This window comes from Oncorhynchus masou, chromosome 28 (genome assembly GCF_036934945.1).
Source record: "Oncorhynchus masou masou isolate Uvic2021 chromosome 28, UVic_Omas_1.1, whole genome shotgun sequence".
Classification (NCBI taxonomy): Eukaryota; Metazoa; Chordata; class Actinopteri; order Salmoniformes; family Salmonidae; genus Oncorhynchus; species Oncorhynchus masou.
The window spans coordinates 58,192,286-58,219,781 of NC_088239.1; the positions used below are offsets into that span (position 1 = coordinate 58,192,286).

General features: G+C 43.5%; 1 protein-coding gene across 1 annotated transcript in view; it reads right to left on the reverse strand.

Annotated features, from left to right (window-relative positions):
• Positions 1 to 25,794, reverse strand: part of LOC135517966 (pappalysin-1-like) — a 127,938-nt gene extending 102,144 nt beyond the window's left edge. The window contains exons 1-6 of the mRNA XM_064942710.1: positions 24,934 to 25,794; positions 15,256 to 16,357; positions 2,027 to 2,172; positions 1,498 to 1,791; positions 440 to 632; positions 71 to 192 (exon numbers count right to left, since the gene is read on the reverse strand). Of these exons, the coding sequence (XP_064798782.1) occupies positions 71 to 192; positions 440 to 632; positions 1,498 to 1,791; positions 2,027 to 2,172; positions 15,256 to 16,357; positions 24,934 to 25,324 (2,248 nt within the window). The 5' untranslated portion in view covers positions 25,325 to 25,794. The remainder of the gene's footprint in view (positions 1 to 70; positions 193 to 439; positions 633 to 1,497; positions 1,792 to 2,026; positions 2,173 to 15,255; positions 16,358 to 24,933) is intronic.
• Between the last annotated feature and the right edge of the window lie 1,702 nt (positions 25,795 to 27,496).

Consider the following 27,496-nt stretch of genomic DNA (forward strand, 5'->3'; position numbering starts at 1 on the left):
TTGTCAGTTGGTCAGTCAGTCAGTCAGTCAGTCGTGTGGTAATAAATAAGCTAGGAGAGAGCTGTCTTACCTTCGGCCTCGCGGGGGCTCCAGTGTCCAGAGGGGGCGCAGGGTCGGGGGGACGAGGAGTTGGATGCGTACTGCAGCAGGACCCGACCCTCTGTGCATTTATCACACACTGATCCCACTTCTCTAGGAAACCAACAGACAGGCACAGCAACCAACTTAGATACAGTTTATAAAACACACTCACTAAGACACAGTTTAATTGGACTGGTACTCATTTGTATACAGGCCAATAGACAGGTGCTAATTTTGAAACAATCAAAACAGACAGTCAACCCATTTGTCCAAAAATATCTCCAGTACTCTGCAGAGTGGAAGTAAATACTAAAGACCCTGACTGTGCTGCTTGCCCCATTCGTCCAGCTCATTTCACCTGTCGTAGAAGTGGCCAGAGATAGGCGGGAACCACTCCAGGGTAATGGCGTCATGCTCCTGCCCCACCACTTGGGGCGCCATGGGTACAGGGGGTGGTTTGGATGCGGGCTGCCACGTCTGGTAGATCAGGTCCAGGTAGCAGTGCATCCGGGCCACTTGGTTGGGGGTGAACGAGTCTGTACAGTCGTCATCTATGTGGAAGAGGTGATCAGAAACAGTTCAATATGATGTAGATTATGTATTCATGGGATTTAAGTAGGATTTCAAATTCATTATATTTTATAGCAGAATACAGGTTAATAGGTTGAATTAGCCAATAGAGAATGGTTAGGGAATGCCTGAGAAGTAATGTACATATACTGTATACGTACAGAAGGAAGAAAAACAGGGCCCGGATGTACAGTCTGTAGCAATGTTACTAAGGGAAGCAATTTTCATACAGTCTCCACAGGTCAGTTACCTGAATTTACCCAGGGTGTTTTTCCAATGCAATGTCTACCTTCCACACCTGCTAAGGCACAAACACAGATGTAGGATCTTAATTTGATCCCCCTGTTGCAGGATAACTTTCCTGCATTGCAGGGCATTTAAAACGTGTAGTGTATTTGAGGTTTAGAAAGGCTTCTCAAGTTTGTAATTTACACTTAGAAATTTCACACTTTGCTTTCCCTTATCAAAAATGCATCAACCACTTCAAAAATATCCATTCATTATGTTCTATTGCTGCAGGATTATTTTCCTGGTGTAGGAGACTGGCTTAAATTAAGATCCTACATCTTTATGTGACACTCAGGGTCAGCATAATGTATGGTAGGACATTCCTATGTTATGTGTGTTTATTTCTAAAGTGATGGGACTGCAGCGTGTGCTAGATTATCGGACCATCGGCACAAGTTTGTATGACGTATCTGAGTGTGTACGCATGTGTCTGTGCCTGTTTATGTGTGTCAGAAAGTGTGCACGTGTTCGTATGTCGATTAATATGTTTTTATTTGTCTGTGCGTGCATGCGTGTGTGTATGCGCGTGTGTGTGTGTCTGTATGTTAGCAATCTCACCTGCATAGCTCATGTAGTTGTTGTACGGTGTGTGTGTGAAGTGGCGACGCTCACAGGTGTCATTGCCAGGCTCAGGGTCTCTGCAGTACTTGTACTTGGGTGTGGGGTTAGTGTCTTCACACAGATCTCCTGTCTCCAACGAGGGCTCAGTCTCCAGACACGCATCGTTACACGACTCAATCTCAGAGATCCCCCGGAAAACGTGGTACAGCCCGAGACTGTGGCCGACCTCATGGATCATGGTGTGGGTGTGACCAAATGTGCCGTAGAAGGAGGGGTTCAAAACAATACCACCTATGAATGGAGAGCAGACAGAGACAAACACCTATTCACACTAGAAAGTACTGGAAGCTGGAGTAGGATTGAGATAATGCATTATTCATCGACCCACACAGCTTCATTATCACCTTCCTCACTGTCAGTGCGGAGGTAGAGATGGCGAGACTGCTCGGGGCTCACACTGTAATTACTCTTAATCAACAACGGGGGCTGTTGAGAAGGGGGAGTGTGTGTGTGTGTCTGTCTTTACCCAAATGTGTTAGGGCTTCTTTGTCCCACGGCCAAGTGGCGACACCGGCCAGATCTTCATCAGACGAGTTGGCAAAAAAGACGTTCAGGTGAGTGGAGCCATCCAGATTCAGGATCTCTTTCAGCTCCTTTACATCCAAATAGGCTCTGGAGACCAGAGAGAGAGAGAGACAGCGAGAGAGAGGGGGAGAGAGAGCACAAGAGGGGGAGAGATAGAGAGGGGGGGGAGATTTAAACAAATGTAGGAACAAGAGCCAGTTCATTTCACATCACAATAGTTAGCAGAGCAAAGATATTTCCCCAAAAAGTTGATCATTTCAGACAAAAGACTGTTAAGAAGAGAGGTAGCGAAATCATTTCAGAATAGAAAAGTCCTGGAGCTTAGACAGGCAGATTGAGACAGAATGTAGGCTGGTTGTCAAGAGACCAGTGGAGCAGGACTGAATGAGATGTGTTTACTGTGCTTGGCTAATACTATGCTAGAAGTGGATGGGGAATAAATGAGAACACATAGTCCAACACCATGAAACTGTCAGTCCCCTTCCTTCTGCCCATGTCAAAAGCCCTTATCCAATAGCCAAACTGGTGGTCTTGGCAAATCCTATTGACAAGATCAGTGAATTCTTGGATGAGAGAGATATATGTTACAAATTTGAGTTTCTTCAGTTGATATTTGTCAGCTGTCTTGCGGAGAGAGACAGTTGTGTTATACACACAGGGCAACTGGAGGTGAACTGAAAGGCCCCAGAAAACTGAAGGGGGAGACGACGGTAGAAAACTGACCTGTAATATTTTATGTAATTACATCAATGATTAATTAAAGAGAGCCCTGGCTGCTTCAATTTACTAGTAAAGCAAAGTGAAGGAGAGATCTCAGACTCCGTTTGGAAGAGAATCAGTAAGTGGGGAAGGAGGACAACAGAGCACAAGGGTGAAGTGGGCAGCCATAAACATGCTGACAAATGAGGACATCGTAAAAGGAAGAAGAAGAAATAAAAGTTGCCGTAAAAACCTCCTTCGGGGATAAAATATAGACTAAGCTACCACCCTCTGCGCTGCAGAAGTAGCCGACAGTGGGGTGCCATGCAGCATAATTGGAGTGAATGGTCGTGGAGGGTAACATGTCAGGACATGGTTGGTTAAGTGTTGGGACAGAAGAATGAAGAGGGTGAGCCAAGCCAAGTGGTGCAGACAGGGGACATGTCAGGACATGGTTGGTTAAGTGTTGGGACAGAATAATAAAGAGGATGAGCCAAGTGGTGGAGACAGGGGACATGTCAGGACATGGTTGGTTAAGTGTTGTGACAGAAAAATTAAGAGGATGAGCCAAGTGGTGCAGACAGGGGCATGTCAGGACATGGTTGGTTAAGTGTTGTGACAGAAAAATTAAGAGGATGAGCCAAGTGGTGCAGACAGGGGCATGTCAGGACATGGTTGGTTAAGTGTTGGGACAGAATAATAAAGAGGATGAGCCAAGTGGTGCAGACAGGGGACATGTCAGGACATGGTTGGTTAAGTGTTGTGACATAAAAATTAAGAGGATGAGCCAAGTGGTGCAGACAGGGGGCATGTCGTTATTGCTGTTAGTTGCTAGAGTTAAACCCCTGCTACTATTGATCTGGCTCTTCTAGATTGATTTCCCTTCGCTCCTTCAGAGAAATAAGTCCAGACCAGTAGGTGAGGAAGGATAAGGATGCTGTATAGGTTTAGTTCCTGGGACGAGGTCTGGGCCAGGTGTGTTTGGAATAAGAGAAGGCATAGTGGAAAAGTCCTGCTCAGCCTGTGGGAAACCGGAGGCGCGCACAGGGGCCAGGCCTACAGAGAGCACATGATATAAGGTCCTTCTTCTTAATAATTCCAGGAATTTCATTATTTCCTCGGAAAATATTTGTCCGGCATTTTGGCCGTGCATGAGGGGAAAAAAGGGTCAGGGGGGTTTAATGGCGAGATGAGTAAATCAACAACAGATAAAAGCAGTACTATTGTAGGTCAGAACCCATCTAAACTGAGTTCAATTAAGTCTAATGTATTGGCTCTGTGACAACAACACAACACACATCAGATGTGGACTGGATGGACGGATGCAGGCTTTAGCATGACTGCATAAAAACAGGCCCGGCTGCAAATGTGTCTGTCAGGGTGCATAGGATTTGCACTCTTCTATGTGTATACATGCGATCAGCTTTGTATGAAAGTAATTGACTGCTTGATGTTGTGGGAGGCTGTTGAAAAATGGGGAGAGAGCAGTGCCTGTCTGACCAGTGGCCTGTATTCATGGATGCCAAAGGAAGCAAGGCTTGCCCAAATATTTGATCAATATAAAAATATGAATTATAAAATAATTTATCTTTCATCTCTCTGTGTTTTCATAATCTTATGTAAATTCACAAGTGGCTGAATCTTACCGGAGATATCATCAGAGCGTGAGAAACAGCGCCTCTTAGTATGTGTAGCCCATGTATCTGATGCTGTCATGAGCAAAAGAGCATGACCTTGTCGCCGTAGCATTTCATTGATTGATGCCAGCAAGAATTTGGACTCCCTTGATGCATTTAAAAAAAAAAAAAAGATCTAGCCAATCAGCGTCGAGCTGATCTCAAATGTGGGTTGTCCTGGTGCAGCAAATCTCCCCCCAAGGGAGGCCAGGTTGGATTTGGATTCACACAATCAAATCACATCCGAAGCAAAATGTCATTTACAGAAAAACGTGTTGCTGATCTACTTGTGTTGACGTCCTGCAGTAGCTAGCTTGCTAAATCGGCCCTTTTCTAAGCCATGGATGGAGATGTGGATTTGGACTTAATTCTCTCTACAGGCAATGATTATGTCAGTGATTCGGATCTAACCATAAATTAATATGTTGTGCCACTGGCCAGAGAGATTGAAGTTCAATATGTAGCCTAGTAGGCTCATGTTACTAGCTAGCTAACTTAGCTGGTTCATTGTTGCCCATGCGAGAAAGTTAAGCTAGCAAGCATTTTAGCTACAGTGGCTTGCGACAGTTTTCACCCCCCTTGGCATTTTTCCAATTTTGTTGCCTTACAACCTGGAATTAAAATGTATTTTGGGGGGGTTTATATCATTCGATTTACACAACATGCCTACCACTTGGAAGATGCAAAATATTTTTGGGGTGTGAAACAAACAAGAAATAACATTAAAAAATGAAAACTTGAGCGTGCATAACTATTCAACCCCATAAAGTCAATACTTTGCAGTGACGCCTTTTGCAGCAATTACATCTGAAAGTCTCTTGGGGTATGTCTCTATATGCTTGGCACATCTAGCCACTGGGATTTTTGCCCATTCTTCAAGACAAAACTGCTGCAGCTCCTTTAAGTTGGATGGGTTCCGCTGGTGTACAGCAATCTTTAAGTCATACCACAGATTTTCAATTGGATTGAGGTCTGGGTTTTGAATAGGCCATTCCAAGACATTTAAATGTTTCCCCTTAAACCACTCAAGTGTTGTTTTAGCAGTATGCTTAGGGTCATGTTCCTGGTAGAAGGTGAAACTCCAACCCAGTGTCAAATCTCTGGAAGACTGAAACAGCTTTCCTTCAAGAATTTCCCTGTATTTAGCGCAATCCATCATTCCATAAATTCTGATCAGTTACCCAGTCCCTGCCGATGAAAAACATCCCTACAGCATGATGCTGCCACCACCATGCTTCACTGTGGGGATGGTGTTCTCAGGGTGAGGTGTTGGATTTGTGCCAAGACATAGCGTTTTCCTTGATGGCCAAAAAGCTCAATTATAGGCTCATCTGACCAGAGTACATTCTTCCATATGTTTGGGGAGTTTCCCACGTGCCTTTTGGTGAACAACAAACATGTTTGCTTATTTTCTTCTGGCCACTCTTCTGTAAAGCTCAGCTCTGTGGGGTGTTCGGCTTAAAGTGGTCCTATGCACAGATACTCCAATCTCTGCGGTGGAGCTTTGCAGCTCCTTCATGGTTATCTTTGGTCTCTTTGTTGCCTCTCTAATTAATGCCCTCTTTGCCTTGTCCGTGACTTTTGGTGGGCGGCCCTCTCTAGGTAGGGACCGTCACTGCAGGCTCCGGACCCGGGGACCGTTATTGGAGGCTCCGGACCGCAGAACAACGCTGGAGGCTTTGTGCCATGGATCATCACTGGAGGCTTCGTGCCATGGATCATCACTGGAGGCTTCGTGCCATGCATCAACGCTGGAGGCTTCGTGCCATGGATCATCACTGGAGGCTTCATGCCATGGATCATCACTGGAGGCTTCGGGCCATGGATCATCACTGGAGGTGTCGGGCCATGGATCATCACTGGAGGCTTCGAACGTAGAGCCGGGAACAGGTCTCACCGGACTGAGGAGACGTACTGTCAGTCTAGTGAGTGGAGCTGCCACAACACGTCCTGGCTGGATACCCACTCTCGCTCGGTGAGTGTGGAGAGCTGGCACAGGACACACTGGGCTATGATGTCGCACTGGAGGCATAGAGCGTAGAGCCAGCACAGGACACACTGGATCGTGGAGGCGCACCAGAGGTCTGGAGTGCAGAGCTGGCATAACTCATCCTGGCTGGATACCCCCCTTAGCCCGGCAGGTGCGGGAAGCTGGAACAGGCCGCACTGGGCTTTGCTGGCAAACCGGGGACACAGTGCGTAGAGCTGGCGCAGGATAACCTGGGCCGAAGAGACGCACCGGAGGCCAGGAACGCTGAGCCAGCACAATCCGTCCTGGCTGAATGCCCATTCTAGCACGGCCACTGCGGGGAGCTTGCACAGAGCGCACCGGGCTGTGGCTGCGCACCGAAGGCATGGTGCGCAGAACCGGATAACACGGTGCTTGATCAGTCATTCTCTCCCCACAGTAAGCACGGGGAGTTGGCTCAGGTCTACAACCTGACTCCGCTAATCTCCCTTTGTGCACCCCAAATTTTCGGGGGAGGGGGCTGCCTCTCGTGCCTGCTTCGTTGCAGTCTCTCCCTTGCTGCTTCCACCTGTTCCCATGGGAGGCGATCCCTTCCGGGCCAGGATCTCCTCCCACATCCAGGATCCTTTTCCGTCCAGGATGTCCTCCCATGTCAAGTCCTCCTGACCACGCTGCTTGGTCCGTTTGTGGTGGGATCTTCTGTAACGTTTGTCGTCGGAAGGAGACCAAGGCGCAGCATGGTAAGTGTTCATGATTCTTTAATTACTCAGAACACCAAACAAAAACAACTAAAGAATAACGAACGTCACATTCAGCAGGCTTCACAGAGCTAACAAAAAACAAGATCCCACAAACACCAAAAGGAGAATGACAACTTATATGTGATCCCCAATCAGAGACAACGATAAACAGCTGCCTCTGATTGGGAACCTCACTCTGCAAAAAACAAAGAAATAGAAAACATAGAAATAAAGATACTAGAATGCCCACCCTAGTCACACCCTGGCCTAACCAAAATAGAGAATAAAAGCCTCTCTATGGCCAGGGCGTGACAGCTTTCTTGATGGTGCCGCTTGCTTGGTGGTGCCCCTTGCCAGTATTCCAGACTCTGGGGCCTTTCAGAACATGTGTATATATACTGAGATCATGTGACACTTAGATTGCACACAGGTGGACTTTATTTAACTAATTATGTGACTTCTGAAGGTAATTGGTTGCAGCAGATCTTATTTTGTTTTTTTGTTTTTTTGAGACAACAATTTTTTTTCATTTCGCTTCACCAATTTGGACTATTTTATGTCTGTTCATAATATGAAATCCAAATAAAAATAATGTAATGCAACAAAATAGGGAAAATGCCAGGGGGGCGAATACTTCTGCAAGGCACTGTAGGTAGCCTGTGACAACAAAAACTAAAATCATACTGTATGACAGAACCATAGTCTGTTTTGCCAACATGAAAGAGAGGAGGATGGCATTGGCGTTCAACTGGTCTACAAGTACAGTAAGGTGAGTCAAACATTTGTTTTGATTGCGTGCACGCACACAGAAATCAGTACCATGGACAGCCACATGATATTTAGCAACATTGGACTAAATTGTTTTTGGTATAATTCAGTTCATTTTCAGTGTATTAAAGCATATATAGCCTTGTTGATTTGATGTTTAAATGTTTAAGTTGAAATGGTGCAGGAATAGCGGAGGCAGTGCTCCTGTTGTCTTTGTACTGACTCTGTGGTTAATCTGTGGTTCTAAATCAGTAGATGTTTAGTAAACTGTCCAAAACATGAACTTGCTTGACCTTGCAGGTCATAACTGTTTGCTACATGCGATATCTGCTTTGTGGACTTCACTGGTCAGATGTTGCTCTCCGGTTATGTGATGAAACAAACATATGTGTAGTTGAATGTATTCCGCCACTGTGACTGTTGTCTTTTAGTTGTCACGGGCCAGCCTAATTGTATATCACGATGGCGTATGAACAAATGCGTTACAAATGCGTTATAGAGCAAACAATGCAACAGGTTGTAATATGGCTTTTTTTACTGGCTTGGCCTCCTCAGTGATTTTACTCACACACAGCTACTGTGTCTGACACTACTTTAGCCACTGGGGCCTCTGGGAGTGAATATTCCAGTCTTGGGCCTGTCCTGCAATCGACTTTGTCTCTCTCCCTTTCTAACACTCGCTCTCACTTTCTCTGTCTCTCCCTCCTCTCTTTTGTGCTCTCCCCATCTCTGACGCCCTCCCTCCTTCCCACTCTCCCTTTCCTGGCTCCCAGGCTCTTCTCTAAGGATGTCTCTGGTTTAACCCAAATTAGGGCCTGATGGGTCAGTTTCACCCCCCTCAGTGCTCCTCTCCCCTCATCTCTTACCCTTCATACTCTATCCTTCGCCCCTTGCCCCATATTCCACGTCCATTGCCCCTTGGGAGCCACAGGGGAGAGACAATTTTCCATTCATTTGAAGACTCCACTTTTCATGCATGCCCTGGGAAGAACATCTACTGTAGATCACTTAGAAAGAGAGAGAGAGAGAGAGAGAGAGAGAGAGAGAGAGAGAGAGAGAGAGAGAGAGAGAGAGAGAGAGAGAGAGAGAGAGAGAGAGAGAGAGAGAGAGAGAGAGAGAGAGAGAGAGAGAGTGAGAGAGAGAGAGGAGAAGAGCCTCAGAGAGAAGAGGCAAAAAAAATGAAAATGTAACTACACTAAATTCAGATGTCAGCGGGCATCTGTTCTGGGGCAGTCCAGGGTGCAAAGAGAGCTCAAACTGCAGTGTTAATGCTTTTATATCTGATACATATTAAATGAAAGATTATGACTTCATCCATTTACACCCATATATAATTCATATAAGCCCATAAATTTGCCTCGTATACATAGGTCTGGGGCTTCTGAGTGTGAAACGCTGCGGTGAGTTGGCATGGTGATGGCGGCCTGACGGCCAAGAACACTTTTAAATCGGTGGGCCCCTCAGCTCTCCTGTCATCGGCTTGGTCAACACCGCAGACCCTAAAGGCCTCATTCATCCCTGACGTTATTACCACACTGACAGGCTCTTTTTCTCCATCCTTAATCTTTTGTCCTTTTTCCCGCTCTAAGGAGGACACAACCTACGTAAGACCAAGTGTTGACACTAGTGTTCAAAAGTTGGACACCCAAGCTAGACAACTGGGACTTCCAGAGTTAGAATTAAAGTACAGTATAGAGAATATATGCCTGGAAACACATGATAACGTTTCCAGTACTTGTAGTGTATCTGTTTATCTTAAGTGGAGACTCTTAATAGTGTTGGTGGTGTGTCCGTACCAACCAATCATAACCTTAAAGTGGGGTTTCAAAGGTGGTGGGACAGTCTTGAAAATGTGTTGGCATTCTCAGGTCAAATTACACATGACAGTGTTGCATGTGAATGCCACTAGATTACATTTCTGTACTATCTCACCCATGTAAATTCCAAATCAACTCCTAAGTACTTACTGTTATTTCACCTCAGATTTTCACATACCGGTAAGCACAGTCGGGACCAGACATAAGGAAGAATGTCATCCCATGAAAAATCCCCTGACAATAACATCAAATATCAGCATAACCGTAAAACAGTATAACAACAAAGGCCTGTGAAAACAATGCAAAATATTTCATTTTATGCGAGGGGATTGTTAGGTATTATCAATGGTATTTCCAGAGGAGCCTCTGTCTGTGGACTGCAGAGAAGAGCAGCTAGCAATGCAGAGCTGCTGAGCCGAGCGGCCTACCACTGTCCCCTAATAGCCAGATTCCTAAACACACTAAGTGGTAACAGGCATGAGGGCTACAAAAATAAACGCAGGACCTCACAGCCATTGTTCCCTTGCGTATGTAGTGCGTAGTTCGTCCAGAATTCCACAATTAAGGAGGAATGTCGAATAATGTTTGTAGTGCGGCCCTCCATGAGGTTCTCTAGACATACCATAATCAAACCAAAATAAAGAAGCACTCGGGGAGCTTCTCTTTTTTCAACTTCAGAATTCTCTCTCTTTCTTCATTTCTCTTTCAATCTCTCTTATCCCCCCTTTTAAGAGCCCATCTTTCATATGTCTGCAGGGAGATTTGAATGGAAGGGACTGTAAGTGTGTGCCAATAGCTGATTTCTATGAGACGCCGTCTTGGCTGACTGTTGATGAATGACTTTGTGATGATGACTGAAATGGAGGGGAGGGAAGAGATGGCAGACCCACCTGCTTCTTCTATCTGATGTCGCCTCACACAGAGTTGTTTAGCAGCCATGTTAAACACAGAGAGTGCCAGCGAGACAGTGCTTCCAGGCCTTTGCAATGAGCATGATAGAAAACAGCCTAGTGCCTTGAATCTGGCTACATCAGAAAGACACAAATATTCCCCACAATAGCCCTATTTGGGGCTTTTTCCACCCCCCCTCTCTTTAGCATGACGCTGTCCAAAAACATCTACTAGCATCTGACATTGGTAGGTTTTTTTTTCTTCTTCTCCAGTCACCGCTAGAAATTCAAGACCACAAGGACCCTCTACAACCGCTGCAAAATGTATCTGTCCTCAGTGTTCGAGTTTCACGGCCGCCAAGAAAAACCCTTTACTACTGGAGCCCCTCAAGGTCCATGACAAAAAGCAGTTCCAGAGAGAATCAGAAACCGTTTTTCTCACTGCTGCTCAATCATCCTCCATGGCAGAGAGTAGGAATCCTGCACATACTGGCAGGTATTAGAGCAGTGGAGGCCTCAGCATCTCCTCTCAGTAACCCTAACAAACTGGTGGAAAAACATGTATTTTATTTCAATGTTTTTATGAATACCACTAGCAACAACAGAATAAACACATTTTGAATGACATACCTACAGTAGAAAATAAGAGAATATCTTCTTTCTAATGATGTCAACTTCATTTCTCAACTAAAATTGAATAAAGTACACTCACTGGAGTATCTAGCATAGGCTTTGATAAAGCACCCACGAATAGGCTACCAGTGTGGCAAGTGGCGCTGGCTGCTGGTAAGCTTTCTTGACTAGGACATTCATTTTTGCCAACACATGGCTAACCTTTGTATAACCACATGCTCTCAAAGAACAACACTTCAGTTACCTTTTCAGCTTATAGACTTTGTTAGAGTTAACACTTCCTCTTCCAATTACAATGTGGGGAGAACAAAATCATTTTAAACTATGTACCTGATCTATTTATTGTAAAATGTGGATTACTTGCCATTGTCATTCACCTGATGATAAGACAAGACATGCAAAAAATACAGTACCAGTCAAAAGTTTGAACACACCAACTAATTCAAGAGGTTTTCTTTATTTTTACCATTTTCTATATTGTAGAATAATAGTGAAGACATCAAATCTATGAAATAATAACACATGTGGAATCATATCAATATATTTGAGATTTGAGATGCTTCAAAGTAGCCACCCTTTGCCTTGATGACAGCTTTGCACACGCTTGGCATTCTCCCAATCATGAGGGAGTTACCTGGAATGCATTTCAATTAACAGGGGAGCCATGTTAAAAGTTACTTTGTGGAATTTCTTTCCTTCTTAATGAGTTTGAGCCAATCAGTTGTGTTGTGACAAGGTAGGGGTGGTAAACAGAAGATAGCCCTACTTGGTAAAAGACCAAGTCCATATATGGCAAGAACAGCTCATATAAGCAAAGAGAAACAACAGTCCATCATTACTTTAAGACATGAAGGTCAGTCAATCCGGAAAATGTCAAGAACTTTTAACGTTTCTTTAAGTGCAGTCGCAAAAACCATCAAGCGCTATGATGAAACTGGCTCTCATGAGGACCGCCACAGGAAAGGAAGTCCCAGAGTTAACTCTGCTACAGACAATACTTTCATTAGAGTTCGCATTGCAGCCCAAATAAATACTTCACGGAATTCAAGTAACAGCACATATCAATCTCAACTGTTCAGAAGAGACGGCGTGAATCCGGCCTTCATGGTCGAATTGCTGCAAAGAAACCACTACTAAAGGACACCAATAATAAGAAGATACTTGCTTGGGCCAAGAAACATGAACAATGGACATTAGACTGGTGAAAATCTGTCCTTTGGTCTGATGAGTCCAAATTTGAGATTTTTGGTTCCAACCGGCGTGACTTTGTGAGACACAGAGTAGCTGAACGGATGATCTCCGCATGTGTGGGTCCCACCGGGAAGCATGGAGGGGGAGGTGGGATGGTGCTTTGCTGGTGACACTGTCAGTGATTTATTTAGAATTCAAGGCACATTTAACCAACATGGCTACCACAGTATTCTGCAGCGATACACCATCCTATCTGGTTTGCGGTTAGTGGGACTACCATATGTTTTCAACAGGACAACACCTCCAGGCTGTGTAAGAGCTATTTGACCAAGAAGGAGAGTGATGGGGTGCTGCATCAGATGACCGGGCCTCCAATCACCCTACCTCAATCCAATTGAGATGGTTTGGGATGAGTTGGACCACAGAGTGAAGGGAAAGCAGCCAACAAGTGCTCAGCATATGTGTGAACTCCTTCAAGACTGTTGGAAAAGCATTCCAGGTGAAGCTGATTGAGAGAATGCCAAGAGTGTGCGAAGGCAATGGGCGGCTCTTGGAAAAATCTCAAATCTAAAATATATTTTGATTTGTTTAACACTTTTTTGGTTACTACATGATTCCATATGTGTTATTTCATAGTTTTGATGTCTTCACTATTATTCAACAATGTAGAAAATAGTCCAAATAAAGAATGAGTAGGTGTGTCCAAACTTTTGACTGGTACTGTATTTTTTGCTAACGTGCAATATGATGGGGGTTCCCTGGTTTTGCTGGTTTGCCTAGGAGGGATTCCTGAGCAAGAAAAGGTTGAAGACCCCAGTCCCAGTCTTCCCGAGGCTTAAAGAGAAGAGCAATACCGGTGCAAAGACATATCAGGCGCCCGTTTTCCCCCGCCGAGGGAGATATACTTCCCCCACAAAAATGTCTCTCGAAGGTAGTGTTACACTGAAATGAGTCCCTACCGCCGCTAGCAGAGTGATGCTGGCCGCTCTCCTTGACCTCTAATTGCTCCTTCTGGTCTGTCTAGAGTGTCATTGTTTCCAATCTCACTAGCTCTCCAATCAATCTAGCTTAATTAGGGCTACAGAGTATAGACAGAGAGCAAGGAAGAGAAAAGAGGTTGAAAAATGAAAAGAGAAAAGATCGTTGGTTTGGCCCCCCAAGTGTGGGACGCTGATTGAGCCTGTGTGAAAGCCAGATTGGACTAACAGTCCCAGAGAACACCCAGCTGGGCCAGACACACACACCGCCGGGGGTAGAGTTACACTCTGCTCAAAAAGGGCCAGCCAGGAGACAGTAGGACTGACTGACTGTGTAACAAAACCTCACAATCATGGACAGTGGATCACAGCATTGAGTAAGAACATTTTTGAGGGTAGAATGCACAGAATGCCATGTCAGGAACATATACTGAGTGTACAAAACATTAGGAAAACATCCCCTTTTGCCCTTAGAACAGCCTCAATTCATTGTGGAACTCTACAAGGTGTCTAGCGCTCCACAAGGATGCTGGCCCATGTTGACTCCAATGCTCTCCACAGTTGTGTCAAGTTGTCTGGATGTCCTTTTGGTGGTGGACCATTCTTGATACACATAGAAAACTGTTGAGTGTGAAAATCCCAGCAGCGTTGCAGTTCTTGACACACTTAAACCGGTGCGCATGGCACCTACTACCATACCCCTTTCAAAAGCATTTCAATATTTTGTCTTGCCCATTCACCCTCTGAATGGCACACATACACATTCCATGTCTCAAGGCTTAAAAATCCTCCCTTAACCTGTCTAATCCCCTTCATCTACACTGATTTAAGTAGATTTAACAAGTGACATCAAAAAGGAATCATATCCTTCACCTGGATTCACCTGGTTAGTCTAGGAATCATAGCTTTCACCTGGATTCACCTGGTCAGTCTAGGAATCATAGCTTTCACCTGGATTCACCTGGTTAGTCTAGAAATCATAGCTTTCACCTGGATTCACCTGGTCAGTCTAGGAATCATAGCTTTCACCTGGATTCACCTGGTCAGTCTAGGAATTATAGCTTTCACCTGGATTCACCTGGTCAGTCTAGGAAACATAGCTTTCACCTGGATTCACCTGGTCAGTCTAGGAATCATAGCTTTCACCTGGATTCACCTGGTCAGTCTAGGAATCATAGCTTTCACCTGGATTCACCTGGTCAGTCTAGGAAACATAGCTTTCACCTGGATTCACCTGGTCAGTCTAGGAATCATAGCATTCACCTGGATTCACCTGGTCAGTCTAGGAAACATAGCTTTCACCGGGATTCACCTGGTCAGTCTAGGAATCATAGCTTTCACCTGGATTCACCTGGTCAGTCTAGGAATCATAGCTTTCACCTGGATTCACCTGGTTAGTCTAGGAATCATAGCTTTCACCTGGATTCACCTGGTCAGTCTATGTCATGGAAAGAGCAGGTGTTTCTACTGTTTTGTGCACTCAGTGTATATAATACTTGATTGTACTTACAATGACTTTTTCTTGAACAATTTTCTGACACAAAACTGTTGACTAGACCCTGACAAATCCTAAATGGACGATGCATATCAAATGGATATGAAACTCTCCATTTGACATCAATGTATGATTTGTGAGATTTTGGCGCTAATTTTGGCCCTCAGCTGTCTTGAACATCTGTTTCAAATGCCTATGCAAATCTCTCATTGACATCAATTCATGATCTGTGAGAAACTCTTAAAATTGAACACCAAGCTATATCTTTGTTTAGGACTCATGAAGCAGAGATAAAAGCACAGACAGAGAGCTGACCTGTGTGGAGAGGAGCGGTTGAAGCAGGTCTTGGTCACATCCGTCACATTGGGGTTACAGCAGTCTCCGTTGTCGTAGAAGAAGTTGTCCCAGTTACACTCGGGGTCGCACACCCCGTTGCCCTGCTTGTACTCAGGGCATCGGCTGCGGTGCCTCTTACAGTCGCCTGCGTCGAAGCCCGTCAGTGTGTGGTTGCACTCTGGATCACATGCCTCGTCGCCCACTTTGCTGATGTCACAGTTGGCCAGGACCAGACGGTGGCGCAGGGAGGAGTTGGTGACGTTGTGGACGCTCAACTCCCAGGTGATGTTGTATACAGCGAAGGCCTTGTTGAGGTCCTGGTGTTGCAGTTGGATCTGATGAGGCATGACAGTGGGCCTGCGCCCAGCATCGTCCCACACGTTGACCACACGGTATCGTATCGTCTTGGGTTTCCGGAAGGTCCAGGTGCGGTTGTAGTTGGTCACCACTTCCACGTTATCGCAGATAGTTTGACCACAGGTTGGGGGTTCCAGGGTGGTATCCAAGGACCCTCCACTTCCACTTCCTCCTACTCCTTCAGCCTGTCCCACCCTGCTGCTGCTACCCTCCTCTTGCTGGGGGAAGCTGCCATCCTTCACAGTCAGCCACTTTCTGGCAGGTTGCTCAAAGGTCTCCCGGATCACCAGCTGAGGTGCATCTTGAGGATCCTCGTGACCCTGCATATCCCTGATTATCTGCCTCTGTCCCCGGGCCTCCCTCCACAGATTTACCCTCTCCACAGCCCCACGGTAGTTATGGTTCAGAGCGTTCCCGCCCACCATCAGCACCTTGCACTTCTTGGTTAGATAGCTGAAGACGTTGCCCGACTGTTCCCGGCTAACACCCACCTGGGCGCCGTTGACGTAGAGTTTCATGTAGAGGCCATCGTAGGTTACTGCCAGGTGGGCCCAGGTGTTGGGCAGGTATTGGCCATTGGAGTGGATGGAGGTGACTTTGTGGGCACGGTCCGTCTTTAAGGAGAAGAAGAAGCGTGGGTCGCAGTTGCCCTGCTCACTGACCGCCCGGATGCCCAGCAGCCAGCCCCGGTCGCTGGAGGCATAGAAACACTTATCATACAGACCTGGGTGAAAGCAGAGAGCGAGAGAGTCAGTTAACATGAGATAGAGAGACATGGTAAGAAAGAAAGAGGGAGAGAGACAGAGAATAGAAGGGTAGAAAGAGAAGAAAAAAAGAGAGAATGAAGCTTTGACTTTCAGATTTTCTTTAGTACGTTACCTAAGAGACACCTTCAATTAAGGTTGCACTATGCAGAAATCGCTCCACCTGGTTGCTAAAACTCTAATAGTTCGCTAAATTTCATTTACGTTATAAAATAAGCTTGTATAGTGTAGAGAATTGTACCATCTAAACAGCTGTGAAATATATATTCCATAACCCCAAAAAATAAATTGTTGTTTCAGCTGTTTGAAGCTGGTGTACAAAACCGAGAGTAAAAGAGGCAAAAACAAAAGACCAGGAAGCATAGAAATAGCACACATAGAACAGATCTACCGCTTCTTAGACTTGCTTTCAAGTAGAATGATAGATCTATAACTCACATTTCTATGTGAATTTGACCGGGTCGCCCAAAAGGTTACATAGTGCAACTTCAATTAAAAGAGAACAACACAATCCAGATAGAAAGAGAGAGAGGGAGAAAGAGCCAGAGCGTTGGATAGTTCACTGATCACCTCTGGGACAGAGAGAAAGAGCAGATGTTAGTCAACACTGAGCAGCACTGGGAGCCAGCATTTGTATTCTCAGTTAATAACATTTTTAAAGTTTAGTCTCAGGGGCTTCACCGCTTTGTCTCCTTAACATCATCAACCTAGGAGGTCTGCCTCGAGTCACCCTGATCCAATTTACTGTTCATTTGACATATTTTGAAATGAAACAGTAAAATGAACAGTAAAATGTAGACACTCTACTGTAAAGTTTGACTTATAATTTATCCAACAAAACATCAAATGCATCAGTGTGTCACGTAATCACATTCTCTCATTCATGTGGCATTAACAATAAGGTACAGATTATGTCGTAGATGTACTAAAATTATACATTTGAAGATAGCATCAGAAAAATGTCCTGGAAATTGAGTTAAGGTGCATGCAGTATTTAGCTTGGGGAGACCCATAGACTCTTACAATGAATATTTCATGAATATGAGGCCATTTTAACATTTTGGGGAACCAGAAGATGTAGTTTCATGCAAAACCCTTGTTACGCTAGAGGCACCAAAACACCTTTTTCCTGTTGCACTTGGAAAGCATACAGTATGTCAAGTTCAGTGTGGTAATGTGTTTTCACTTCCCAGGGGATCTCTGAATGCTAAATGTTTATGTTTAGAGTGTGTGTGTGTGTGTGTGTGTGTGTGTGTGTGTGTGTGTGTGTGTGTGTGTGTGTGTGTGTGTGTGTGTGTGTGTGTGTGTGTGTGTGTGTGTGTGTGTGTGTGTGTGTGTGTGTGTGTGTGTGTTGTGTTCATGAGTGCATGCATGTGTGAACAGTTCATGTGTATACGCCTATGCACATACACCAGAGCACACTGACATGCCTAGCAGAGCCCCTCAGGCATGAGGGAATCCATGTGCTCACAAAATATTTTGGGGACCACCACTGCCAGGGGCATACATTGGTCACATGTACAAACACGAGGGAAAGCAGCTCCCGAGTGGTGCAGCGGTCTAAGGCACTACATCCCAGTGTAAGAAGCATCACTACAGTCCCTGGTTAAAATCCAGGCTGTATCCCATCCTGCTGTGATTGGGAGTCCCATAGGGCCGGTGTGGGCCGTCATTGTAAATAAGAATCTTAACTGACTTGCCAAGTTAAATAAAGGTTCAATCTCCATTCCTTCCCAGTCCACATAACGCGATAAAGAGACCCAAGCTGGTTTCAGGACTTCTTCATACAATGTGAACCAGGTAGGAGTATCCAATGCAACCCCCAACCCATCTTTGTTACTCCATCTATATAGGACTTTTTTTATTTTAACTTGGGAAGTTAGTTAAGAGCAACTTCCTATTTACAATGACAGCCCTAACCTGGGCAACGCTGAGCCAATTGTGCGCCGCCCTGTGGGCCTCCCAATCACAGCCAGTTAAGACACAGCCTGGAATCGAAATAGGGTCTGTCGTGACACCTCAAGCACAGAGATGCAGTACCTTAGACCGCTGCCACTCAGGAGCCCACAGTTCCTCAATGAATTAAATCCGATCAGTGTCTTCACTCCCTTTAATAACATGATGCACATTAAGTAGGAGGATGTCATCATTGTCTGAAAGGGGGATATTCTAATGGCCAAGCCATTCAAAGAGCTTGGTGGGGTTCAATGTCAAGGTCAGCCGTATTTAGTGAGACGTCCTCAGTGTTTCCACTACAGTGGAAGGAAAAACTCCTCCATCTGTCAGCTAGTGCACTCAAGGCTAAAAGGTATGTTAAAATGCGTGTTGGGCTTCTAGTGTAAACAGCTGTCATAATTCTGCCATGCTCAATTAATCTAACATAGTACACTTTTCCAGACCCAACCTGCTCTGTGTTTAGATGGGGCACACACATGCACGCATGCACGGACACACACATGCACACACACGCACAGGTATTTGCATACACACACTGAAGCTAAGGCTAAAAACCATTCATGTCAGTTTAGAGGGCGACCTTGCTTGCACTTGCCATTTGTCTTCCCCCAAGGATAACACACTCAGGTACAAAAAAAGAAAACAAACGTCAGAGAAATCTGATGAAAAGCAGGGAGAGAGGGAACAATGGAGGTTAGCCCATTGTGTGTGCTTTTGAACTGTTCTGGCTCTGGAAGTCAGGGAAAGGGACATTGCATTCAGACAAAGTGAAGTTTTATTTTTTGCCTTTATTTAACTAGGCAAGTCAGTTAAGAGCAAATTCTTATTTCCAATGATGGCCTAGGAACTGTGGGTTAACTGCCTTGTTCAGGGGCAGAACAACAGATTTGTACCTCGTCAGCTCAGGGATTCAATCCAGGAACCTTTCGGTTACTAGTCCAACACGCTGACCACTAAGCTACCCTGCCGCCCCAAGTGACCGCCACACCATGTACTTGACATGTTGGGAATGTACATTGATCCTTAGACTCTAAACACAATTCCTAACAGCACCAGGCTCCAGTGGGGGTTTCAATTAAATATTCAAATGACAGTCAATTACAAGTCAATTTCATTTTGCTCTATAACTAACTGGAGACATTTTTCAACAATGTAATTAACTTGAAACCTTCTCATTACGTTTAATGATTCAAAAGAGAATTGTGTAATATGCAAATGATATCGTGGCAAACCTATACAGTAAAAGACATCTTGGGGGAAATGACATTTATAATTTTCCAGCCTTAGATTATCTCAACAGAAACATCAAAGCTCATCTACCTAAAGTCTGAAATCAAGAGACTACATGTAGCCTTTTGCTGTATGCCCTATGACTTTCCTCAAATGTATTATATAACTAGAAATCTGGCTATTCAAGTTCAATACCCAGCTATCTCATTAGAAATACAGTATGTCAAAATGTTGACATTTAACCAAAGTAGTTATGTCATCTTAGATGTTATATGTCTTAGATGTCATATGTCTTCTTAGATGCTATGTCATTGGTGTTATATTTCTTATATGTTATATGTTGTAGATGTTATATGTCTTAGATGTTATATGTCTTAGATGTTATATGTCTTAGATGTTATATGTCTTAGATGTTATATGTCTTAGATGTTATATGTCTTCTTAGATGCTATGTCATTGGTGTTATATTTCTTAGATGTTATATGTCTTAGATGTTATATGACTTCTTAGACGTTATAAGACTTCTTAGACGTTATAAGACTTCTTAGATGTTTTATGTCTTCTTAGATGTTATATGTCTTAATGTTATATGTCTTCTTAGATGTTATATGTCTTAGATATTATATGTCTTAATGTTATATGTCTTCTTAGATGTTATATGTCTTAGATATTATATGTTATATGTCTTAATGTTATATGTCTTCTTAGATGTTATATGTCTTCTTGGAGGTTTTTTGTCATCTTAGATGTTATATGTCTTCTTAGATGTTATGTCTTAGATGTTATATGTCATCTTAGATGTTATATGTCTTCTTAGATGTTATATGTCATCTTACATGTTATACGTCATTGGTTATTAGTTATATATCATCTCACAACTAAAACCTGCATAGCACTAGTGCATCACTGCTGATGCATCTGCCAACACAGGCATTTATTGTCTACAGCTGGTCATGGAAGAGAAACTCTGATCCACTGTCTTGCATTTTCCTTTCTCTGATGCGGGACAGGCATTCATGACCTGGTAAAAGGGCAAAAGGTCAGATGTAAAAGTCATCTTACAGTAGGACAGGGAACATGTGTGACATGAACTGCCATGAGGATGTAAAGCACATGGCAGCATTCAGTCAAGTTAAATTACAGTTTGAGTGTCCCCTTCCTCTTTAAAGGCCATCTTTATGTATATTTCAAAAGCGGGACACCAATTGTAACCACATGTCAACATGTCACAATATGGAGAAGGGAAGTTACAGGGGCTCCTCACATTTTTTGAACTGGAGGGTTAGCTCAAAGCGTCTACGCTAAAGCAAAAACCATTGTCCTTGTTTCTAAAATTAAAGGCTGCTCAGTGACTGGTGTTGGTATAGGGTTTGCTCGTGTTTGAACGAGTGCGCAAATCAAATCCAATGAAATCGCAAGACTGAGCTATTCCATTACTGCTACCATGGAATCTACCCTGGCTTCCTTTTTCCCCCTTATTTTTGGGTGGTCCTTTCTACTTCCTGTTTGCGCATGCTCATTTTGTCAGCGCTGTTCATGGTCCTGAATCTTGTTGTTCTGCTGGAATCATTCTCCTGCAGTTCCATTGGCCACATCTGCATTACAAATGACAAAGTGTGTGTGTGTGTCATACAGGTCAGTTTAAAATCCCCAGCTGTGCTTACTGATTGATACCAGTAAGCAGACAGCGGGCAGATCTCCTCATGTCAATAGGCAGTGAGTAATCCTGGCAAGTGCCCATCATATGAATGCCTCTCTGTGTGTCTCAGAGCAAATGTTACATACTAGCTACCACAAACAAACAGCTATTACTGAGTACATTTCATACTGTACACATGTCAGGAATGCAACATACATACATCGTGGGCCCTACATATGTCAGCAATGCAACATATGTACATATATATTGGTTCCTGAGCCCTGGAACACCTGGCTGGCTGTGAAAGTGGTTTGGACTAGGACTTCATGAAGTATTCTACTAGCCCTGGTTTTGGGCTGTAGAGTCAATAAAGACCAGAAAGGAACCACAGACACATTTTTACAGGAGTTATCTCTGGTCCTCCGCCAGTCACTTTGGTCACACTCAGAGGTCTCCCTGTGTGTGTTGTATGGTAAACACTAAGTATATACCACACTACTGTACGACTCGTCTCCCCTCACTTATCAAACGGTGAGTTGACACACTGAATCAAAAAGCAGTGACAGTGATAAAAACCAGGGTAAAAACAACGAGGGTGAAACAGCTGTAGAAAACAAGCCTGGGTCAAAACTACAGGATGGGACTGCTTTAGGCCTGGGATTGTTGGATTTAAAAGATTAGGCATTATAATGTTTGTCGATTGGGATTTTATTTGTATTATTTATTATTACAAGGGTCTTTTCCCAAACACACTAATCTTAATGTTATGAAAACAAACAATAAAAGGACATGCATAGGATAGGCTAAGACAAGCATGAGGTTAATATGCATTGTTGTGAAAGGGCTCTTAAGTAAGCATTTCACAGTAAAGTCTACACCTGTTGTATTCGGCATATTACAAATAAAATGTGATTTGATTTGAATATAAGTGATATAACATTACTCCGTCGGGCTAAGACATTCATCTGAATCACAAAGCTCTCAAAAGATTCCCCAACGAGTTGAAATGCCTAGAGAGAATTTAATAAGGGTCTGGCTTAGGCTGCCCCCAACCCCAGACCAAACCTACACTCTGAGAAAACAAGGTGTTCTCTAGAACCTGAAAGGGTTCTTTGGCTGTCCCCATAGGAGAACCCTTTATAGTTCCACGTAGAACCCTTTTGATTCCAGGTAGAACCCTTTGAGATCCATGTAGTTCTACGTGGAACACAAAAGAGTTCTACTTCGAGCCAAAGAAGGTTTTCCTGGGGGGATAGCCAAAGCGTGTAGCTAAGAGCCAAGCTAATAGACCAGGACAATATGGGCGGAAATCTAGAAACCGATAAATTGACTGAATTATCACTATAATGACAAATTGAACGCTAAGTTCATAATGTATTTAAAAAAAAAACATATTACCCTTAAAACTACTGCTACTACGACTTGAAATATTGTAGCTATCAATTGTCCCATCAACAATCACCCATACTAGCTAACATTTAATTTCAAACTTTACATGTCTCCAGTATAGGTTATTTATCGTAATGAACAATATCAGCAAAATGTTCACAATAAGTGGTCGGTGTTAATAATTTGTGGTTTATTGTCCCAGCTCTACTCCTACCCACTGAGCACAGCCTTCAATTCAACTTCTCTTCCAAGTTGGTTCAACGTCATTTAATTGAAATGATGTGGAAACAACATTGACTCAACCAGTGTGTCCAGTGGCTAGACCAGTGTTTCCCAAACTTGGTCCTCTGGGAGGCAAGGGGTGCACGTTTTGGTTTACCCTTACACTACACAGCTGATTCAAATAATCAACTAGTCATCAAGCTTTGAATCAGCTGTGTAGTGTTGGGGCAAACATCTAAATGTGCATCCCTTGTGGTCCCAAGGACCAAATTTGGGAAAAGCTGGGGTAGCCACACATCCAGACACAAATACACAACACATGTACACGCAAAAACAGTGATGGTACAGTAGACCAGAATATACAGTATGTGTGTCTCAGTCCATGAGAGGCCTTCACTAAGTACAATAACAGGTCTATCATAATAAACATACTATGCTAAACAACACATGAGTCAAGATTGCCTTAGCAGAACTGTGTGTGTCTGTGTGCATGAAACCCTCCCTTCTCAAGGGTAAGTGCCTCACAAGGGGTAAACTACAATAGTACGCATTTGCACACAAGCAGTCAGTTGTTTGCTACGCTCCCTGTTGGCAGCCCATGGGATCGAATCTCATACCAATCTACATCAGAAGCAGTGGCACAGACACTGAAATATATAAACAGTACATAGACCAACATTTGAAAGAAATGCCGTCAAAGATTTGGCATTGTGGATTTCAGAATAACATGAAATAGTTTTGCCAGCTCGGTGTCTTCTCAATAATGTTATGTGCTCGCTCACACAATAGTCTCTACAGACGGGTTCTTTCCGGCAATGTAGGCTACCGTGTGCCGTTGCCTAGTTTACGTTGCGCAAGGTCTCGGATATCCGAGACGACTCACATAACATTCACAAGGTGCGTTGTGCGTGGATGAAGTAGGCTACTTTCTCCCTCCTATCACTTTACAACGCTTAAACCACATATTAAAATCTATAGACTGTACTGCCAAGACCACCCAATCTATTAGAGGGTTTTAATTTCGTCAATGTTAGCGTCACCTAATGTTAATTGTGTCAAAGTTAGTCACCTAATGTTACGCGCATAGCCTATGTCTGCGGCTGGGTTTGAGGGATCTCGGACGCTCATAGCGCGCCACTCCGCGGCTCTATTCCGGTCTCGTAACCTCCACAGCCAATCCAGAAGTGTCGATTGGGAAGCATTTTGGATTTGCGGCACGCACAGTGCTCTCTAGTCACTTCAGAATAAAACATATTTCTCTCACTCTCCCCCTTTGCCTGCTGTGACGTACCCACGAATTCAACGTTTCTAGCATTACATCATAGTTTAAAATAGCCAGACGCCTCATAAATAACACAATTTCTACGCACGATGACATCACCTGTCAATCAAGTGATGCAGTATAAATGGTAATATCGAACAACCTTAAAATAGGCTAGTTTATCTACAATTGTTATACCCAATAGTTGAGTCATTTTATGCATGAAAGTTCATAGAAGGAAATTTTCAAAAAATATACCAGGTTATTCATACAGTATGTGTATAAAATTCATTCATTACAATGAGGAACTCTGTAGTAATTTCACCTGTGAACGAAAATCGTATCTGAATTATCATACCCAAGTATATGCTTATGCATGCATATACTTTGGTATGATCACTCAGATACGATTTTCGTTTACAGGTTATATTACTACAGAGGTCCTCGTTGTAATGAATGGATTTTATACACATACTGTATGAATAACCTAGAATAAAATCTCTGATACTGCTATTTTCAAGGCATTACATCATTGGCGCGGATCAGTTCTGAAATTAACTCACTCTCAACTCACTTATGAGTGCATGTTGCTTTACTGTGACAACCGTGCATGGTTTGATCTAAACAATTATATAATAATAGCCTACAAAGCTAAAGGTGAATTATGACTTTCATTTGGTTTACTAACATAGCCTACTTTATTGCTTCATGTGTGCGTTTTAATACAATATACAGGTTTCACACTAAACTTTTAAATATGCTGTTGAGTTTTAGGTCGCATAAGACTAATAAAACCATCCCTTCATTAATTTGTGATCTGTGACAGTTGTGTAGGCTACCTGCAATCACCGTAGGAGATCGTTGACCTCCTTCTGGTTTGATCCACATCTCCAGCGTAAAATTCCCTCTCGGTATCTCCACGCCCGGCTTAAGCCGAAGTTGGTCACCCCTGCCGGTAAAATAAACAGCTTTTCCCCGACCTGGAGAGTTCTCCTCCGCCTGGGAGGAGCGCCGGCGCTGGCGAGGTACACGTCGTTCCAAGCCGGGCAATGAGCGTTTGCCCCGGGGCAGGCGTGTGGCACAAGCCCCTGGAAAGGTGGCTCTCGCCTCCCTGATACGCACCAAGTCCCTTTTGGATCTCCCCTTTCTCCGGACAGTCCCGCACTCTGATCCAAAACATAAGATGAGTATCACCAGGCAAAGCAGCCAGGGAAAAGTCCAAAGTTTCATTTTCAGGAGAAGAGGTGGTACCACTTTTAAAAAGAGCAATGAATAGAAATAAATTTGATAAATATAGGCTAAAATTCGTAGGTCCACAATGCTCTCCCCGAGTTTCGCTTTGTTTTTGTTTTTTCTTTACAGCCGCTTGTCAAACCGTAGATTCAGTCTAAATAAACCCATGAAGCATACTGTAATGTCACCCTTTATAATGTTAAGCCACGACCCCCTTTCCTTGCCCATGTAAAAGTAAGACTCTTCTGGAGAGATTCAATGAACACAGGAATATTTGATTCATGCATATGTTCCACGGTGTCTTTTCAATAGGTCTCATTAAACCAAAGGGATGACTAATAAGTTCTCAATCAGAGAGGGGGATGAGGTTGATGGTGCCCCCCATAGCTCCTTGGATTGTATGAGTTACTCGCAGAAACCCACAATTGTCCGCCAAACGCTTGTCACACCGTTGTGTTGTTTTCTTATCCCACCTGCAAAACAGTATACAAAATGCCACATATTAAAATTCCAAATAAGTGAAAATAAACCGACCTGTCATTATTTTATTAAAGAAAAATTCCTTGACTTGCTTTTTGATTTTCAAAAGTTGAAATGCACAACATCATCTTGTAAAGCGAGAGAGAGATGCAGAAGTAATAAGCATTGCGATCCTCATTGATTTGCCTGAAACAGAGAGACACATGGAGAGAGAGAGCCAGCACTGGGCGTCTGCTTTAAGAGCAATTACTCTGAAAGTCTTTTTAAGAGTGAGCAACTGATGTTTCGAATGTTCCGGGCTGTGGGTTTTTTCAGCCGAAGTGGGAAGTCACAGGTACTCACTGCAATTCCATTTTTTCCATGGCACATTGTGATGGGACGGGGTTTGCGGAGTTTGGAAAGCGTATGTGTATCCCTCTAGTGGCTACGATTCAAACAATCTAACACATTTTCTACACTTTCACTGATTCTGAGGCAAAACAGAGGACTTAGACTGGTAAGTGACAAGCCACCAAACAATTCTCTTGATGCAGTTGGATACCATCCCTATACGATTTCCTATTTAACATATATGAAACCAAAGTTGGATGACATGTCTTACCTCTTAAATGTTCAGCAGTAATCAATGAAATTGTGTGAATCCCACCCAGGATTGGAAAATACTCTTTCAGGAGTAGGCCAGGAGGCTGATAATTGCACAACAAAGCCATCCAAAAACATTACATCTATAATTCCAGTTTAATATCCCACTTGTACTGTAACCGTCCATGTCTGTAGTAAAATACTGTGCATTAGGTTAACTAAAACAAAGCCATAGAACTGACCATTTGATGTTCAGCACTTCCACCAGCAAAACGGCATTGTAATTGTAAACTAAGCACCAACCGATTGCCAACATTTTTAAGAAGTATTTTTTTTTTTGTCCAGACTGGATGTCTTTTTTTTTGTCTTTGTCTTTTGTGCAATCTGGACTGGCCTTGATTTCAAAGTCCACGGAAGTACATTTTTGGTCCTGACCGGACCACATTTGAACCAATCATAGACATATTTCTTTGGTGCAGTCTGGACCGGCTTTGATTTATCCCAAACATAGACATCTATGTTTCGCAAGTTTGGACAGTACAGTAGAACACAGCAGTGTACAATACATTCAAGTAAAGTATAGTACAGTAAAGTATAGTTCAATACAGTAAAGTACGGTATAGTTAAGTGATAATGTGTTTGGAGGATATATTGGCACATGTGTTGTTAGATCTGAGACGAAAACACCGGCAATGTCAGGAATGCTTGAACCAGGTTATGAACACAAACAGTGCAATTAGTGCAACCAATGACAACAGTGAGGGGTGTGTCATAATTGCTAGGTTGATCAGGAATGAATTGAGTGAAACTGTTAAAAGCCCACAGCACATTGACTATATTATGCCATTGTTATCATTAGCATTAGCATCAACATACATTATTGTTGAATTTAGTTTCACCTATATATTTAAATATTTCCAATTTCATAAAAAACAAAATTGTTACATGTAATCTTTTGGTTCAACCATAATGCATAATAAGCATCATCAACAGGGGAAACATATTGGGTGTACTCTGATTACATTTATTAAGACCTCTTCACAGAAAGTTTAACTGGTCATAAGAAGGACCTGAGATCAAAGTCAATATTCAGACCACTAGGGGTCA